Source organism: Cygnus atratus, chromosome 16, assembly GCF_013377495.2.
Source record: "Cygnus atratus isolate AKBS03 ecotype Queensland, Australia chromosome 16, CAtr_DNAZoo_HiC_assembly, whole genome shotgun sequence".
Lineage (NCBI taxonomy): Eukaryota > Metazoa > Chordata > Aves > Anseriformes > Anatidae > Cygnus > Cygnus atratus.
In genome coordinates, this window is record NC_066377.1 from 8,472,162 (window position 1) to 8,491,342 (window position 19,181).

The 19,181-nt window shown below is 40.0% G+C and overlaps 1 protein-coding gene across 2 annotated transcripts in view; it reads right to left on the minus strand.

Annotated features, from left to right (window-relative positions):
- PTPN1 (protein tyrosine phosphatase non-receptor type 1) overlaps positions 1–17,366 on the minus strand; it is a 43,760-nt gene extending 26,394 nt beyond the window's left edge. The window contains exons 1-2 of one of the 2 annotated variants that reach the window (XM_035548056.2): positions 17,142–17,364; positions 12,390–12,479 (exon numbers count right to left, since the gene is read on the minus strand). Coding sequence is in view for 1 of the 2 variants with exons in the window: in XM_035548055.2 (XP_035403948.1) it covers positions 17,142–17,204 (63 nt within the window). In the remaining variant the exon portion in view is untranslated. Of the gene's footprint in view, positions 1–12,389; positions 12,480–17,141 lie in introns of both variants that reach the window. The other variant, XM_035548055.2, reaches the window with a different exon arrangement.
- Positions 17,367–19,181: the final 1,815 nt, after the last annotated feature.

Consider the following 19,181-nt stretch of genomic DNA (forward strand, 5'->3'; position numbering starts at 1 on the left):
CTCCTAGTGGGAAAGAGAAGAAATACAGAGCTTTTACTTTTCAGAGAGTTTGACTTCACATCCATACATTTAGCATTGGAACAATCCCCTGGATGGAATATGATTCCCTGAATAAGATCACTAGGATTTTTAACCACGGATTCAGTAACTAGAAACATGCTTTTCTGAGTTTTCAGCTCGTTCTGCAGCACTACCTTCTCTTGCAAATGGATGATGAGGTTCAAACAGAAAAAAAATATACCCTTCTATCTTTTGACTGGTGCCATATCTACATTAAAGTGGTGGTCCAGATACTAGCAATGAGGACCAAAGACAGTTTACAAATACTACTTGGAAATAGGAAATAAGATGACTTCAGAAGTTTTGGTGGGTGCCAAAATGAATATTAAAACATAGGTGGAAATAGAGATGGCTACATAAAGATACTTTGATCAAAAGCAAAAATGCACTGTTGTCAGAGAGAAGAAACTAAAGAGCTCTTACAGCACTGGAAGTGCCTGAAAATAGAAAAACTGAGTTTTAAAAAGAGCTCCAGAGTTCTTTTCACATTAACTTACCAACCTCTTTACAAATTCAACAAATTAACTTGGGGCAATAACTCCTAGAAACCATAGTTAATGCCACAAGTAATAGGGACAGCAGGAGACCTCATGTACTCCAAGACTCATCACCAATTCAGTTTGGTATGCTGTTAGTACAGCATCGTAATTAGCATGCAAAGGCAAAGTAGGCTGTGTGTAAGAATACACACACGCATAATCCTTTGCAAGTTCATTAAAGACTTAAATCAACAAAAATATCCTTTCAGAGTCCTTCTTTTATTTTTACAAAGGAAAATATCTTACTTTTTTTCACATCACTGCTATTGTTCTTTGGATGCCCTCACGTTGTTTGTTGTTGCTGGCATTGCATTCCAAAAGAAACATTTATGTCAACTTGGACTGCAAACCATTAAAGGGTTTCAATGAGAAACAGAAAAACCTTTCAGCTAGAGTACTGATTTTGATCCACCTTATCTCTCCCAAATAGCCATTATTGCAGCCACGTCTCCCCTCGGGAACAGTGCAAATAAACCAGTTAAGGAAGTCACCCATTGAAGGCAGCCAGGAGATACTTCTTGGTTGCTATTATGGATGCTGCTTGTGTTCTCCAAGCAGATTAGTTTTCATCTGCAATGCTCTAACTCATTTGGTTTCTAACTTAGGAGTCAATGTTTCTCACTACCATTTTAGGAATCCAGCTACTACACTGTAATGCTCGTCGGTTGACAGCTGTGTTGGAACAACTATATACTTCGCCTTTCAGAAGGGAGGATATTTCTCTGAGCAGTTTTTTTGGCTCTTGTAGGAATGCTTTTGTCTTCCCTGGTCCCGAGAGGCAAGGGAAGAAAGTTTTAGATTAGCTTCCCTCCCCCATCGTTAGCATTGCAGCAACAAATTGTCATTGGAAGTGGACACCATTCAGCGCCATGGGAGCCGGGCCTGGAAATCATGCATTTCCTTCACGTTTTTGGTGAGAAAGTCTTTCGAAATACAAGAGTAGATCTAGGTTGATTGTCAATGGCCTATTTTCCATGACAACACAAAACCAGAAACAAAAGGATTTTTATTTAGGAATCAGAACTATTTTCTGGAGTTGCCTAGTTTTTAGTTTCTTGATTTAAGCTGGTCTGGAAGTCTCCTACCATGATGAAAAACAGAAGTGAAAAACATAAAGCTTAGGAAAACAGGATTAATTTGCAACCATCATTTTCTGTATCTAATACTACCTAAACTCAGATCTTATCTGCTATAATTTTGAAGAGATACAGTAGGAAAGCTATTGATGTTAATAGAAGCAAAAAAGAAATAACTTAAAAAAAAAAAATGAATTCTTATCTGAAGTTAAACTAGTTATATATGCCTTCACAAAGTACAGTCAGTTAAAGCAGTTTTAGACACCAGCATGCCATATGTTATATTAAAATTAGACTGACTAAAAAGAAGGATGTAACAAATCTATGCACGAAGTAAGACTATTCACTGTACGCGTATCCTGATGAATCCTTTTGCTTATCTAATAATCTTTGCAGAAAGTACCAAATAAAGCTTATTAGCAAAAAGACACTGGTTTGCAATTTAATTTTGAAGTTAGTCTTGACACCGTCTCACTGAATGGTAAGCACTTTACACAAAGTAACCTATACCAGTATTGTTTTCCAAACTCTTGGTTTACTGCAGTTTCATAGCCTGCAAAAGTATAGTTAGCTGCAGTGATTTTTAGATCTCTGAACAGAATTTTTATATATATATATATATATTTTTTTTTTTTTTACAGGATCTATACATTGATTGTATCTCAAGGATCAAGAGAAAAATATTTTTAATGCAAAAAATTAGCATGCAAGAAATTCTTGTATAATGGAGAAAGGCAACTTTCTCAGAGGGCAAGAAGGGGGGGAGGGGAATAAGTATGCTAGAGAGATTTTATGTAAACAACTTACAGAAAACAACAATTACTTCACTCCAGGGATCATGCCTTTTCCTCTGAGGAAGCTTTCAGTTCAAACTCATGCAAGTCACAGAAAAGATTTCAGTGTACCACAGCCCAGATGCCACCTGAAGTGTTTTGTTTTGTCTGTATATTCACACTGTTTGTTCTGAGCTAAAAAGCAACAGGCTGGTTGCACTATGAATGTTGATTGTACATCATTTATTGGTGGGATAAATGCACATTAATATGATTTTTAAAGGTAATAACTTGGGTACCATTGAGAACTAGAGACATTATAAACTGGCTAAAAATAGTAATTTGAATTCCAAGCTTAGTCAGCTTGGCAGAAACAGCTGTGTTCGCTGTACCCTCTAATTAGTTTGCATATTAGAAGAGTTCCAAAGGTTATTTCCCTCTCAGAAACCTACCAAATTAGCCTTCACAGCACAATACTGTTGCCATATCAAATGCAACAGCAACGGATTATTCAGACTTCAGAGACTTACCACTACTTTTTCTGTTATGTTTCATTTATATAGGCATATATACTTATTTATTAAGGTAAAGGCAATCTCTTCTCTATCTGGAACATTCAGAAGAGCTTGTCTTGAAAGGAAAAGGTCCAGTTCATAGCTGCTTGCTTATGAACGTGTACTCCTTGTTTAAAGAGCTCTGAACTCTAGTTTCAGTAATCAGTGCACAAAAGTGTAGCTCCTATATCTATTTAGCAGCAATAACATGAAACAGACTTAAACACAGTTCTCAAACAAAGTACACCAGAACTGTCACAAAGTTTTCCTGTGAGCCCTCTGTGTTTTAGAGATAGCGACCAGTATGCTTGTATTTTGGAGCCTTTTTTGGTCAGATGATGGAAGAAATGGTTTAGAAATTAAAGTTATTTTTTAGCCAAACTGTACATGCATTAATGTATCTTAGTGATCCAGCCCCAGTTACTGCTAGATAATCTTCTGAATACATCGCATCACAAAGGTGAGATTTTCAAAATGCTGAGAGTCCCACCGAAGTCAAAATACCACTGAATGTACTTGGTAAAAGTAGTGGCAGGCCAATGTTGAGCATGCTTCAGATTGTTTAGACGGTTAAATTAACTGCCAGATTGCTAAAGATTTTAAAATTAAAACATAGGTGGCTCTACATATACAAGATTCTTACTCTGCAGAAATAGGTAGATCACTGATGAAGAATGAGAGATGATGAACAGCATGTGAGTCCAAAATTAGCATTACAAAATAAGCAATATTTAAGCCATCATGTTTGATTTATAGATATTAACTCAGTTATTTTATTAGTACTTTTATAAACAAGAAAGGTAAAAGAATAATAAAATAATTTATATAGGTGAAGGCATATTTTTAAACCTACTCTTTCTAGAGAGAGTTATGAAAAACAATTGTAACAAAAGAAAAGTGTTTAAACTTTAAAAGGACAAACAAAGCAATACCAATAAATGTTTGATATGAAAAAGAAAGGAGCTATTTCTAATTCAAGTAAACCCTGTGCACTGCTTTGAAACACTACATAACTGCAGTCAGAGTTTAAACCAATTTGTTTCCTCTCATGGCCATGAGATGTCACTTTGCATAAATGGTTCCAAAAAAAAGCACAAGGCAAAAAACTCACATATAAAAGCTAAGTAACACTTACTAGAATATTTGCAAAAGTTGAGGGAATAAAGTCTCACCATGACTATGATGTGGTAAACACTTAGAGCACAGCAGTATTATTTTTGTGTTTAGGATCCTATGGGACAGGCAATAGCCATATTTCCAACTTTCTAGAAGTTCCATCAAGATTCTCAAAGTTTTGAGCTCGTATGCAGAGGAAGTACTAAAGCACACAAGAAAGGAAGTGGCAGGAATTGTTAAATAGGAAGTTGTGAACTCCACATTACCTATTAAAGATATCTACATCTTATTTAGTGGTAAACTTCACTTCCTTGAAGATGTTTTTATCACACATTATTTTACTGGCTTTCTTGAGATGCAGTTTTTAAGTTAAAAGTATGAGGGGGATTACTGACTTTATTTAGTATCAAGAAATACTGTTCATTAAAAATGGTGAACCATATGCTATAAAAGGTACCAACTCCATAATCTAAGTGGGTTTCCCTCCTGTATTGTTTCTTCCCTACGAATTAGGGTACAATCCCAGCAAGTTCTACCATATGGCATATGAACACTTCACTGTAAGGGACATCAGTGAGAACACAGGCAATGGAACTATACTCTTTATACTATTAGCAAAAGCTTTGTACCATTTCTAACATACAATTACAATTTGTACAATTAACAGGATTGCGCAAAGCATGTTCATGCCTCTGTGTGCAGAGAGAGGCCAAACTCAAGCTTTGCTCCTACAAGAGAACCAGCAAGTAGTCATGCCTTCTAGTACCTAGCCTCTTTCAGCATGCAATTCCCAAATCTCTTTTTGGGAACTTTGAGTAACTGTAACTGGTTAACAATCATTTGCAGAAAAAAGTTACAAGTATCCCTTTCTTAAATCAATTTCAAGAAAAGCTTTTGAACTGAAATTTGAAGAACTATACTGGATTATAAATCTAGATGAACAGCTTATTTCATTTGAGATCTGCTTAACATTTCTGTTGCTATTATAATCACAGATACCCACTTCACTATACTTATAATATTCAAATTTGGAAAGGAAAATTTCAGTGATGATTAAAAGCCTACTGAAATCACTGAATGGTGCAACCTACAGGTTGCCAAGCTACTGCAATGCACACAAAAACCTGCTGAGAACAAACAGTACTGCTGAAAACAGATGTTAGATAAAGCAGAATTGGGATACTGCTGTTGTCTCACAAGCTGTCTAATACGTGTTTAGGTAACCCAAAAACAGCTAAACTAGTTTTACTTAGGAAAAAAAAAAGCTTACGGCTTTCTAAACCTGAGACGACTAGTTCACTACCTACAGACCGAATACAATTTTTGGAGTAAGTCGCTGGTGCCATCTCCCCTGCCCAACGAACACAAGTTTAGACATTTGTTTACTTGACTATAGGGCTGCTGGGTCACGTAAGGGCTGAACATATCACGTGCCAAATGCACAAGCTAGTTGGTTGATGACAGGGACAAACCTGGCTGTGCAGCCTTCACATGGCTCCAGGACAGAATGGCTGGGCACCCCTGTTCTACAGGAAGGTTTAAAAGAAGTTGCACTTAAAGCTCAATGTTTACACAACTATTTTCAGAGTAGCAAACTGTTCTAAGAAAAAAGAAAAATCAATACTTTTTTTGAAAGAGAAACTTAACCCTTAAATGCTGACAGCAGAGATGTTAGATTTAGTGAACCCACATTTGGAGAGGATACTTAGGTCTGAATTAGGTTTCAGAGCACTTTGCTTTACCAGCTGCCCTTCAAACGCAAATCAAAACACGTATTAAGTCTTCAGTCACAGTGGATATCAATACTGTTTTTTACTTAGAATAAGCATAGCTTCCGATGTGTGTTAGCAATTAATTTGCACGAGGGAAAGGTGAATAAACCCATGCCTCTAGAATAGACAGTATAGAAGAAAATCTACGGACAAAAAGCCTGAGAAGTTCCTGTGGAAAGATAAAACCCCTCCACTAATCCAATGCAAGCCATACTTTTAATGCTAAAATTCATTCTATACTTTATTATTTCTCCAAGTTACAAAGCAATCCTTTAAGACACTGACAGAACCAATTGTGTTACTAAGGATTGTTTTAACTGTCACTGCAGTGTGAGGGAGCTTTCCCCTTCAGCTGTGCAGGTCATCTTCTCCCCATGTGAAAGCAACTGAGAGCTTAAAAAACAAGCCTCAGTGTTAAACAGGCACCTCACACAATCAAGAAGAACTTGCACAGACATCCTAATGCAGGAAGGATTAGCACCCCGCACTCCAGTACATGAAAGGCTCTGCAAAACTAGACAGGCTAGGCCTTCAAAGGCCTATTTCATCCTCCCCATGCTAATGAAACAGATTTGTCAGTGAAAGTAAGTTGCATGGATCAGACGAGATAAACAACATTTTGCCACTTCATGCATCTACTAATGCTGCGAGTTTAACATAATTCACTGGGAGAACACCAGCTCATTTGGCAAGGCCTAGCACCATCCCCGTGATTAGGGCACCCCCTCGGGAGGCAAAGCTCTCCTCACCTCCTGCGCTCCCCCCTCGCTCCCCACACCTCCGGCTCCACCAGGCTCACCGGGCTGCACTTCCTGCAGGCCCCAACCAGCGACTAGACATGCTGCACCACTTGGTGGTTACCTCAAACCCCCTTCTGCAGTCTTAGCATGCACCTGGAACACTTACAAGAGAGAAGAGGGAAACAAACAAACAAACAAAAAAAAGCAGCAACTTCCAAACATCTCAAAAAAAAAACACCAACAACTTCACCTCCTCACATCTCTTTCTACCCAAGTCCCAACCAAAAGACTGTTGGACTAAAGTCTTCTGAGCAGTGATCCACAAACAAAGGTTTAGGGTCACACACAAGTGCCTCCAATTACATAAACAGTGCTGGGGGCACAGCATTTTCACAAGACTCTTGGATTATTTTTCTCTAACCAAAGACAGACTTTTGTGTGAAGAGATACTTTTATCTGGAAGACATTGTTAGAGAACAGTTTAGTATAAGGAAACCCTAAAGGTCTTTTGCTGGTTTTCTTTCTTCCTTTTCGAGCTCTCATGTATACATTTATTATTTTCACATAATAATGTTTGAGTGCTTTCTCCTAACGAGGTAGCACTATTAACTAATTTAGCTACTCTTAAAAAATAAGTACTTAACAGTTTTACTACCCTACAGCTCCATTTCATGTGGTAGAGAACTTATCAGACAAATAATAAGGAATTTCCTGCTGTCAGTCAGTCACAGAGAAGTAGCCTATACAACAATGCCATCACGTAGAGCTTAGCATAATGGACTCGGTTCCTTGCTGAGGTTTTGAATGCTAAGCTTTCCACAAATTATGTCTTACTTGTCATTAATTTCTTGTTAATAAGTTAGAATTTCTTGTTAATAAGTTAGTAATTTCCATAATATTTTTCTGCTCTGCCTGCTCTTGACAAGCTTTAAAAAGCCTGTTGTAAGATTAGACCTCTCCACCAATGTTCTCGTGTCGGCTAATAAATCCAGTAACTTAGCAGCTGTAAAGATTTTACATATTTTCAACCTCCTGTTCCAATCTTTCATCTCTGCTGAAAACAAGATGAGTTTGAGGGACAGCGAGAACAAGCTCCAGAACCCAGGGGTGCACCCCGAACACCGTCCTGTTGCTGAGCCCGTCTCCAGCGAGGCCAAGTGACCGCCTCAGGCTGTGGAACCTCGGCCTGCTCGCAGCCTCACTTCAAACGACTGAGGCAATTGCCCTCTAAAGGGAAATTACTGATGAGCCATCTATGTCATATCACTCACTGGCAAATCAACCCCCCCCCCCCCCCCCAGCTCAATATGGTATTTCTCAGTACACTACCAATTTAATCACAGCTAATGTAATGCACAAGGATAAAAGGATGGGTTTGTTGGTTCACAATACGTATCGTCCTTCAGATATTTACCAGTTCTGAAACAGTACAAGGGCTGAACTGCTCAGGTCATGGCAAACTTTGGGCCAGTTCTGAGAAGATATCAATACTGGGAATGAAAACATTGTACAAGTTGAAACAAGACTCTCACTCGTCATACTACAGATACTGCTGGGCATTGCACAGTTCCAGGCAGGCAAATGCAATTTAGTGTGAAAGCACTCCTTCGTCTGAAGTTTAAGAACACAAGTGACAATTGTTGCTTTCCAATTTAATTAAACTGTTACAAATAATACACAAAAATATTTTCTAAAGTTGGGTAGCTGTCCACTCCCTCCTCTCTTGCTGGTTAAAACTCTCAATTTTTCTTTCATTTCTGGAAATATTCAAAAAATTTCTAGAACGTGTGCATATGTATTTTGGCTGTTTAATAAGCCATGTAGTATTTTTCCAGTTCTTGCTCCAATGACCCACCCTCTCCCTCTTTCCAAAAGAAGTTCCTCTTACTAAATCCTCCTGCTCATGTCAGTTCTGTTTTCCCCAGCAGCCCACATCCCACAGTCATTCAGACCTGCGCAAAGCAGAACAGGGATGCACAATTTTACACAAGGAGAGCAGAGGTTTAGTCCTACTTCAAGCAGATGCAGTGACTGTAAAGAAGACACTGGAAAAAACAGGCCCTACATAGTATAATGGAATCAAGATCTGAACCAGTATGGATTATTTTTCCTGTCAGAAATAGGAAGTATACTCTTCCTTAGTCAAAGATGCATTTTTTAAATAGATTTCACATTTTACTTCCTGCAATCACACTGAAAGGTCACACTGTTTATGCTACTGTAACCTGTTACTGTGGGATTAGCAATGATATAAACAAGCAATTCGCATTCAAATGTGCACAAGGGAAGAAGGTTATGAGAACATTCCTCTTCATGTGTAGACCACTTGTTCTTGTTCCAAATAAATATAAAGAATCTGAGAAACAGAGTGTCTTTTGTAGAACGGCTCACAGCATCAAGTACTTGATGAATCAAGCACTTCACAGAAGAAACATAAAATTCTGGGAACTTGAGATACAAGAAAAAGCACCTGAAAGATCATAAATAGAACAGCTACTTTAAGTTCAAAATACTACTATCTAGTAGCTTTTTCAACAAGCCATTACTTCAGCACAAGAAGTATTGTAAGCTTGCTGAGCAGAGGGCTCAGTTTCCACTCTGCCTCCAGCCAGACCCGCACAGCTCCACACTGTCCACTGGAATAGCAAGGAATTTATCATGTAATTACATACACAGGCAGAATACAAGATTTGCTTTGTTGTTGCTTTATTTCCTACTTCTACTTACGCAGAAACTGTTTTAACCTTCTTCTAAGTACAGGAAGAAGGCTGCACCACACAATTCAAATCTGATTAAACAATATCTTAACAGCTGGTGAGAGAAATCAATCTTTCTTGTCATTGATGACTGCTGTCAGTGCTGAAGACGTCTTTATATCCCTTTAACCATGTCACCACAGCATCTATAACAACCAATGGCTGAGATGATTATAGTTTCAGATGGTGGGAAAAGGCACAGACAGTAAAGGCATGCAGCAGACTTCTTGCTTTTCTTTCCATTGGAGTACACTGCAGTGAAAAGAAAAAACTAACTACTACTTCAAGGCCAGGATCCCAACACAGAAGGAAGTAAAATGTCCAACATGCAAAGAAGAAATCCAGTTTCAGTCCCTAGCAATGATAAACAGGCCTCCAAAATAGGCTTTTAATGCGGGTATCAAAATGCTACCTAATTAAATCCAAAATGTACCTCCATGAGATTAATGCTGGGTTCAACAAGAGGTTTTTTTACTCTCTCACTTTCCTTCACAAAAGACATGCCCAACTAGGAAGCAGGACTGCCCAAATATTTTTTCACACCAGAGGTTAACAAAACAGAAACTAAGGTACGTATTCAGTATCAGTGATACCAAGAAATTCTCCTGCTTAATAGTACAGTGAGTACACTGTAACTTATCATGCCAACAAGGACAGGCAGGAGACAAGAGAGTGGAAGTCAAAAACAAAAGCCACCAGAAAAAAAAAAAAAACAACACTAAACACCATACAATTTGAGAGAAATCACATTTGTCCTAGTATTGACGTTAGTATTTTGAGTTGAAAGATACAGACAGGCTTTAGCTACAATGGTTAAAAAGTCAGACCTCTCAAGTAAGCTAGCTGTACTTATGGTGCTTTTACAAGCAGATGCCCTAGATAACCAGCTCATTACTCTTAACACTACTTATGAATGTAAAAGACAATTACTTATGGAAATAATGTGTTCAACAGTTCATTTTCTGGGACAAAGTGTTGGGCAAGGTGAAAGCAGATGGAAGTAGAACTTGCAGAACTAGAAATTAGAAATTTTTTTTTCAAAAGTCTTATACTATGCTAGCTCAATTTCCTTCCGACCACGGACATCAGATTTTTCATTGCTGTCCCGTGAACTTTTCTCTTAAATGTAGAAAGCACAAACCCAGTTTGAAAGTAGATCAGCTATCACTATTAACAGAATCACATGAATTTCCAAGAATCACTTTTATCACTTTTTCTTGGTACAATATGACAGGCAAGCTGTTGTATCTTAGCTGTGTTTTGCGTGGGTGAGAGAAAAAGCACATCTAAATTCACAAGCCTTGGTAGAAAATGAATTGGCGTTTGTACTACATGATCTACAAAGTGAACACACAAAGGCATTTTGATGCTGTATCATAGTGCCTCTCCCAGCCAAACCAGCAAGGGCATGTCTACTGGCACCAGAAAGATAAACAAAAAATGTTTCTTGTGCAAATCAACATGAGACAAGTTGACCAATGACTAAAAAAAACCATCTCAATGGTTAAATGCCATAAACATCAAAGCTTACAGATTAGATCAAGTTCGTATTATTACTTCTGAACATCGCAGAGAATCTGTTACTACATTTCATTTTCATAAACTTGTTTCTTTTAGGAAAAAATGCACACATTTAGTGCATTGAGGAAGCCCTTCCCTGACAGGTAGCGATGCACCACACACTTTTAGGTGCAGACACAAACATAGTCTAATACTTAAAAAAAAAAAAAGACAACAGTTTTAAATTTATATAATTCAGTAAAATGTCTGAACACTGACAACACTTCAAATCAACACTGTGAATACGATATAAAACCATAGGCATGATCCTCTAACGTTAGTCTTAGATCTCAATTTATATTAACCTTTTTCAAAATCGGCATTGCAGAAACTAACAGAATTAAGCAGGGCTTAATATATAAAAATCTACACTCAGGAAAATTCTGATTATCTACTCCTCCGGATAGCTGTGAGTTTTTTAAAACAAACAAACAAAGAAAAAAACAAAACTTGTTAGCCTTGTGGCATAATACTCAATTTTCAAATATTTATCCATTTGGTCACTACTAAGCCTCTGACTAAGCTCACATTTTGAAAACTTTACTCTGCAGAGATCGGATCCTTCCCCATGCTGGACAACACACTTCTGCTTTCAAAGAGAACAATTACAAAGGAAGGCTACAGTCATGGGAGAAAATCCACATATGATTCTGAATTGCTGGAGCTTAAGTTGTCGTCACACAGTGCTAACCTAATTTGCAGGTGTTGAAAAAAGAAGAAAAAAATACTAGAAAATTACTTCATATATTAACAATAACAATACTGATACTGTATGCACACTTTTGGTTCTTTTCTGTGTAATAAAAGGGATGAAAATAATTTTTTATTAAAAAAAAAGCTAACATTTTACTAAATACAGTTCTCATTTTGCATATGGAGAGTCTAAAGTAAAAACTAGTTTATTTGACCATGGTAAAAAACAATTCAGTGGCATATCTGGTGACTGATAAAACCTGCCCAATTCTCACATTCATGGGACTACAAACGACAGCAAGACTTCAAACTAACACTGCTATTACAGACTTTTTTCTTTTGCTCAGACTCTCTTTTCTACTCCATTTTCTTTTAATTAAAATATGTCCACTTTGATTCATACATGAATTCTGAATTCTACAGAATCAGTAAGTTTCTCTCACATTTGATGAGGCTAAATTAGCAATCCAAATAGATTATTATGTCATGCTGGTGACAGTGATCTGTTAACAAGAAAGCAGCAGCGATATTTCAGTGTAAACCACAGCTTAGAATGTCCCAGATAAAGAGAGCCCTCGGAGAACATCCATTTGCAAAGCAAGTCTTACAAGAAAAGATTTCATTTTAATGTTTAGTTGCCTGTAAAATGAACTGTTAATTGAAACCTACCCAGATTATTTTAAAAGAGTTATTTTAGTTTCAAAAATACTTAGTGTCCCACTCACAAAACACATTTTATTCTCTACTTACAGGGACTATTTCTGTTTGAATTTAACATCACTCGGCACGTGGCAAATACTGCATTCTCCGTAACTGTCAGTTTCCTTCTATGTATATACCCTTACAGCAAACAGAAAGAAAGAGGAATAAGTAATGTGGAAGAACACAGTAAAAACACAAAACCCTTTCAGGTATTCAGGAGCAGGTGTAGTACTGTCCACACGTATGATTTCTAGAATTTTGGCAAACGGTAACCCTTTAACAGTAAGCTGTCATAGGGAAATACTGGGCTCCATTTTTAAATACTCTACTTACAGCGATGCTATCAGAGAAGATTTGGATTCAAGGACTTAGATTTTAAACCCTGGAGTCTGAAAAACAAGCAAAACTAAGCTGCTTAGTAGCTCAATTTAATGGGACTTGCACAATCGGATGTTTGCTATCAGCCGACGAAAGAGACTCGACCTGGAAAAGTTACCGGCACAACTAACCAGCGCAGCCGAGTGCCCTGGAACATGCTCAGTGGTACAAAGGATACTAGCACTGGTAATTGAAAGTAAGCTCTGGTTTTCACGGAGAGGATACTGACTTTGCAAGCCGCAGAGACTCAGCTACTTACTCTGTCATTGTTAGTCTCTCCCATGCTTCTATCAAGATTCAGTGCCTGTATAGCACTGGAAGACATGGATATCCTGTGTTGTAGGAAAATAGAGACTCCCTGCAACTATCAGTTCTAAACTAGCTTTCCATAACCAGAGCCAATTAAATTAAGCCTCGAATGAATCAACATAGCACAAGTTAAGAAGTGGCAAAGCATGCATGCAGAGACCTGCATTTTCAAGTAGCAAGAACTGGCAGAATCCAGCACAAAGATGCATTTGTAATAAGTTGTGCTCACGCTACAGTTTATCTGTTGCAAAGAAGTTTAAAGTTTGTGAGCACCAGAGTAAAAGAGAAACACAAATGCTTGTAGAGTGCAGCAGCATACAGTCTGAACTCTCACTGCAGCTTATAAACCGAAAATGCTGGTAGAACTTCCTGTTCATTTACTTTAAAAATACAACGCAACCACACTATTATAAGTCTACAGGGCCAACCATTTTACAGTTTGTTACCTTCAACTTTAAAATCTATCTACATATTCCATTAATGTTTTTCCAGAGACAGTGAGCATAAAAAAAAAAAGCTTTCCACATCTTTTCTCTTTTAAGAGAGAAATATCCAAAATATACACAACAGCAGTTTTCTGCATCTCCCCCATAATCTGGGTAAAGCTTATTAACTTTCGTATCTTGTAGTGCTTTAGTTTAGCTTAAAGAGGTTTGGGGGAAAAAAATGTTCACTTTAATACTAGTTTTAAAAGAATTTAAAAATTAATAAAGAAATTGAGAATAGTTATAATATTCCTCTTCCAGGCCTCAAATCAAACTGTATCTATACCTCAGCTTTCCAGAGCGCGCACAGCAGTACAGTTAGTACTGTTTTCAATATTCTCATTTCCGAACATATTTGAAAATCTAGATTATACCCAGTTCTTTCTTATTTTGCAATAGTAACCGTAAAACTCAGAAAACAGTGCAGGATTTTGTATAATTTTGCTACCTTCACATGGAAAACAGCATGAGCTGTCCCCATAGAAGTTTCAGTGAAAGCAAACAGTGTCAAGTCTGCCTCCATCCCCTCTGTATGGGATCCCTAGTTGAATGCTAGATCACTAAATAATTCGCAGGTCTCTTTAATGCTATTAACACATCAAACTTAAAATCATTAACCAACATACTAACATCAACATATCTAGTTTATATAAACACAAGAAGCAACTCTACCTGTATTTGAGGGTTGTGTTTTTAAGATAGTATCTAAATATACCATCATGTGTGAGGAGTTAGAAACCAAAACACCCCCTAAAATTTTGAAAGTCTTCTGAATATAGAATTACCATTAAAATCTGATATTGAATTCACTGGTAGCAAGTGAGGATTCAATATTCCTTTGATATTCTGGTCAAAAATTTCTTTCTGTATATTGTCTCTCATCCTCTAACAGAGAGACTAAACTGTACTTTTCTTAGCTTTGGGCTACCGTTTTTTGTTGTGACATCTCCAGAATGAATGCTTTTCATTCCTATTGATACTCCTAAAGGTATTTATGCACTGTGCATATCATTCAACTGCCATTAGGTATTTGTTTTCTAGACTGCACACCTTTACCACAATATCACATTGCTATCCATTCAAATGAAAGTCCTCTTCCATAAAACAGTAAGTTAAAGGAAAATGGTTAGCAGTTTAAATACAAGATTTGCATTCTCACCATTTCTTATGCTTAGATCGGAAGATAATTAATAAAATGAGACCTGAGTGTGCTTCTCTACAACACAAGAGCAGGCCAGTACCAGACCCTTTTAAAGTACTGGGCCTTTGAACAACCTTTACAAGATCTCATGGCTCACAGTTCTTGTAGCAAGTAAATCTAAATGAAAGTAAAGGAGGATACTGGGTGTTTTTAAAAAAATTCAAAACATTGAGAACTTAATTTGCATTTAACCCTGTTTCCCAGAGAACAGTTCCACTAACCATACAGTGCACAAAGCAGAACTGTCACGAATACCTACAGTAGTTCTTCATTTTGAAATGTTTTTGTCCCCATCTTGTTATAATTTATACTTTAAAAAAAATCTTAAATTTTATTCTTTCAGAACTGTACCATTATCATAGCTGAACATAGCTTCCCCTTGTCCAAAAATAGAAGCTTGGAAAATTTTAACTCTTCAAAGTCCTGTGGCACCCAGACGTGTCTCCTTGTAGCCATCCTTCCAATTGGCTTCACCTCCCTATGTATTCGTAATTCCTCCCCTAACTGACAACTGTACCTCTAGATAATAAATTTAGCCAAGAAAGAAGAGGAAGTGACTCCGTTAGTAAACTGTTATGCTTCATTAGGAACACTGGTGAGCTTCTTTAGATTTTAGGAGTTACAATCGTAACACTTAGGCACTAGAAGCATGTGGTACAATTAACTGTGGTGCAATTAACTTGGAAGACTTTTTAGAAATAGAAGACTGCACCAATGACAAACATTTTTCCACTTACTCCGTTCTTCAGGCAAAGATTGGATTTGTAGGAAAACTGCATTGTTAATGTCAGCCAAGACATCAAAAGCATGGATTACAGTGAAGTACATTGTTCTTCTAGATGTACATGATCTGCCAAGAAGTCATTTTAAACAGCTGATATTTAAAAGCAGGATGTAGTTAGAAACTGAATTACATGATGTAGATGCACATACTTACTAACCAACCTTAAAATACAAACAGCAAGAAAAAAAACACAAAAAACCCACCTCTCAGGCTTGTCAACAGTTGGATGCAAATCACTGGAGTCTTTTTTTTTTTAGTTAGTCCTCAATCAAACCTCATTCTGTGCCACTGTCTGAGCAGATTGAGTCACATCATTCAAAGAAAGCAGGACAAAAATATCACTGAATGCTACATTGAAAATATGCCACAGGCCCTCATTCTTTATTAATCTTACAGCTCCTTACACATTTCACTTCTGTAACTCAGTTGCACCCGTAGAAGTACACCACCTCCATTACAGAGCTATATTACTCAAAATCATTTCCTGAGCACTGAGCCTGCAACATACCAAATCGTCAAGAACAGTTTAGCAAAAACATAACGTCATATATGCACATGACTTTCAACTGATAGAGTTAGCAAGTGCTGGAACCCTGCAGGAAATGCAGTCCTCTAACAAAAAATGGACTTTTCTGAAAAACATGCTCAAAATTTCATGCTTATTCTCCAATTGCCAAACAACTGGAGATATTCATCCTGCAAGCTACTGCTTTTAAAACTTGCCTACAGTAATTCTGAAACTGAAGCACATTTATTTCATTTTCATAAATCCATTTTTTTTAATGTCTACTGCCAGAGAAATACAGTGAAAGGGATGCAAAGCCCAAGTTTTACACTACAAATATGATCTTAAAACTCATTAGAATATGCAATGTGGAAGCTTAAGCATTCAAATGGATTTTACAGTAATGCTACCCGATCTGACTGAACACATCCACCCAGCCATTAGCGTGCTTCGTCTTCTCTCAGACCTCATTTTGGATAAGTGAGCACAGAACTTGCTAAAGACAAAGGGCCTAACTTCGGATCCTCATACATCTGAAGCTGTGCAAGGTTCGCAAATAATCTTACCATCGCAAAAATGTTTGCCACACGGCTTTTTAGGAATGTCACAACCAGGCTAAATAAACAAAGTAATAAAAAGCAGTACCAGATCCCTGCACGAGTATTCTTAACAAGCCATTTTAGGGGATCTCTTCTACTATTAAAGCGACCAAAACCTAGGTGCGTGCGATGCCGCTCACCATCGCGTTTCTGTTTAAAGAAAAAAGCAGACAGTCGGCTTCACTCCCCCGAGGTCAGGAAGCAGCTTTGGAAGGCTGCTGAGCACTTGCGGCCGCGCTCAGCCCACCGAGGAGCCCCCAGGACCGGGCAGTAGCGCCCCGGGGGCTGCCCCGTCCTGCTCGGGGACCCCAGGGGCCGGGGGCCCGGCTCGGTAAGGCAGAGGAGAGCCTCCGAGTCGCGCAGCGGAGCCTCCTCTCCTTCTCTTCCCTCAGCGAAAGGGGAAGGAGAGCAGGCATGGGGGAAAGCCGCGAGGGGAGGCGCAGGGCAGAGCCCCCCCGGCCCTCAGCAGCGGATACAGGGAGAGGGACCAGCGCTCCCCCCCAGCACCGCGGGGCAGAGCCGAGCCAGCTGCCCCTCACCTGGTACATGGCGGCCCAGCTGGCGGCCTGGTCGAGCCGGTGGAACTCCTTCTCCATCTCCATGGCGGGGACGCCGAGCACGGCCCGGCCCGGCCGGGCCCGGCCGCCACCACCCCCCGCGTCCCCACCAGCAGCACCCCGCTGCCTCCCCGGGCTCCGGGCTGCTCCCGAGACCGCCGCCGCCTGGCTCGGCACGCCGCTCCTCCCCGCTCCCCGCCGGAACTACGCCGCCCTCCCCGGCGACGCGATGTCCGGGGCGGCCACAACCGTAGCCGGGGGGCTGGGGGGAGAGAGGGTGCGAGGGTAGACCGGAGCGCCCCGGGGTGGGTCGGGTCGGGTCGGGGCGGGCCGCCTCGTCCTCCTCCTTCTCCTCCTCCTCGCCTCAGGGCCACTCTCCCCACTGCCCCCTTCCTCCCCCCCGAGGCGACGAGGAGCCTCTTTGAGGCAAAAAGAGGCGATTTCGGGTGCCTCGGCGCCGCCCCGCCAGGTAGGGCGCTCCCCGCAGGGCTGCGAGGGGAGCGGGCAGCGCCCCGGGGTCGTGTGTGGGAGGGCCTCGGCTGCGGCAGGACGGGCAGGGAGCCCCCCAAAAGTTGTCCCACCCCGGGGAAGGGGCTGTGAGGGGGGCAGCCCCTCCGGGAAGGTGTCCATGCTGGGGGTGTTGAGCCCCTGTGTGCTCTTGACTTTGGGGGTTGGAGGCAGCTCTGAGCGTGTTCAGGAGATGGAGAGGTTATTATTTGCTCTTACACAGGCTGCACGCTGAAATGGGTGCTCTCAGCTGTCCTGTACGCTTTCAGTTGAAGGAATGAGTGCCATGAGAAAATCAGAATGGATTTCGGTCACCTGTCCTCTGTTCTTGTGTTCCTACTCAGAAATGGCCATTACTATCCACATCCTGTCCGAGCAGGTAAACGTTTGCCATCCTACCCCACCCTAAAACACAACATTGAGTAAAGCCTCAGCCTACACGTCTGGTACTAGGGAGCCAACGTGTTCTTCCTGAGGTCAAGACAAGGCGTTCCAAACATATGGACAGAGTTATCCCATGCGTAATGCTAGAGCGCGCTTTGTTTCCAAAGTGAGGAATTTTACTTCTCATGTCAGCCAACTTCTGTTTATTAGATTACTATTTCTCAGGCTTTTTGCCCATGTTGCTTCTGAGGGTTGGTGTGGGCTTGGCGTACCTGGTATCTCTGCAGCATCAGTGCTGACCTGAAATGAGATGGTGGGTTTGTGCGATAGGTGTTTCTCAAGTTAATGTGCTCACAAATCCTCTAGGCACAGTATGAATTTAAGACAGTGAGAGTGGCAGGGTTCTCAACAGGCAGGATATATTGATGTCACTGAAGACAGAGGTATTTCGTCCCTTAGCTGCAGCCCTTGCACCACTTGGCTGTTCCTTCTGGGGAAGCTTTTCCGTTGCTTTTCCTAATCATTCGACCAGAGACTTTGGAAGAGGCTGTGTTTCAGTGTTCGGCCCCAAAGTGCCACCCTACTTGAGCCTTGTTTAATGGGCTACTAAAGGGCAAACGGGTGCTCTCTGGGAAGAGAGGACTAGTCAGAGATGTGAGCTGAGGGGCCCAGAATTTGGGGAGAGGGTTAATGGGAATGCCAACAGTAAAGGCAAGCTGCGGAAAGCAGCCTAATTGGATAAATGGTTTAATCTAGGTAAACAATGAAACATTATTCTCTAATCACGTGCTGCATGTAGTATGGAGGCATTAGCAGGTGGTATTAAGATTTTTTTTGCCTTTCTTACTGCTTTCTCTTGACCTGATTTTTGGAACTAGGCAGATGCAGTGTTAGCCCTGTGAATGAAACTGTTTCCACTTGTTGAAATCGATTTTCCTGGTACTAAAAGCACTGGATAGGGGACTGCATCTTCTCCTAATCTCCTAATCTGGCTGCAGTGAGGCAGTTTCCTTATCTTGAGAACGGGTGGTGAATTTTTAACCTGCTGGACCTGGGGACATAAAGACAAATTTAGCAACTTTGCTGCTTTCCCTTTTCCCTGTGATTTCAAGGTTAAGAATTATGAACATA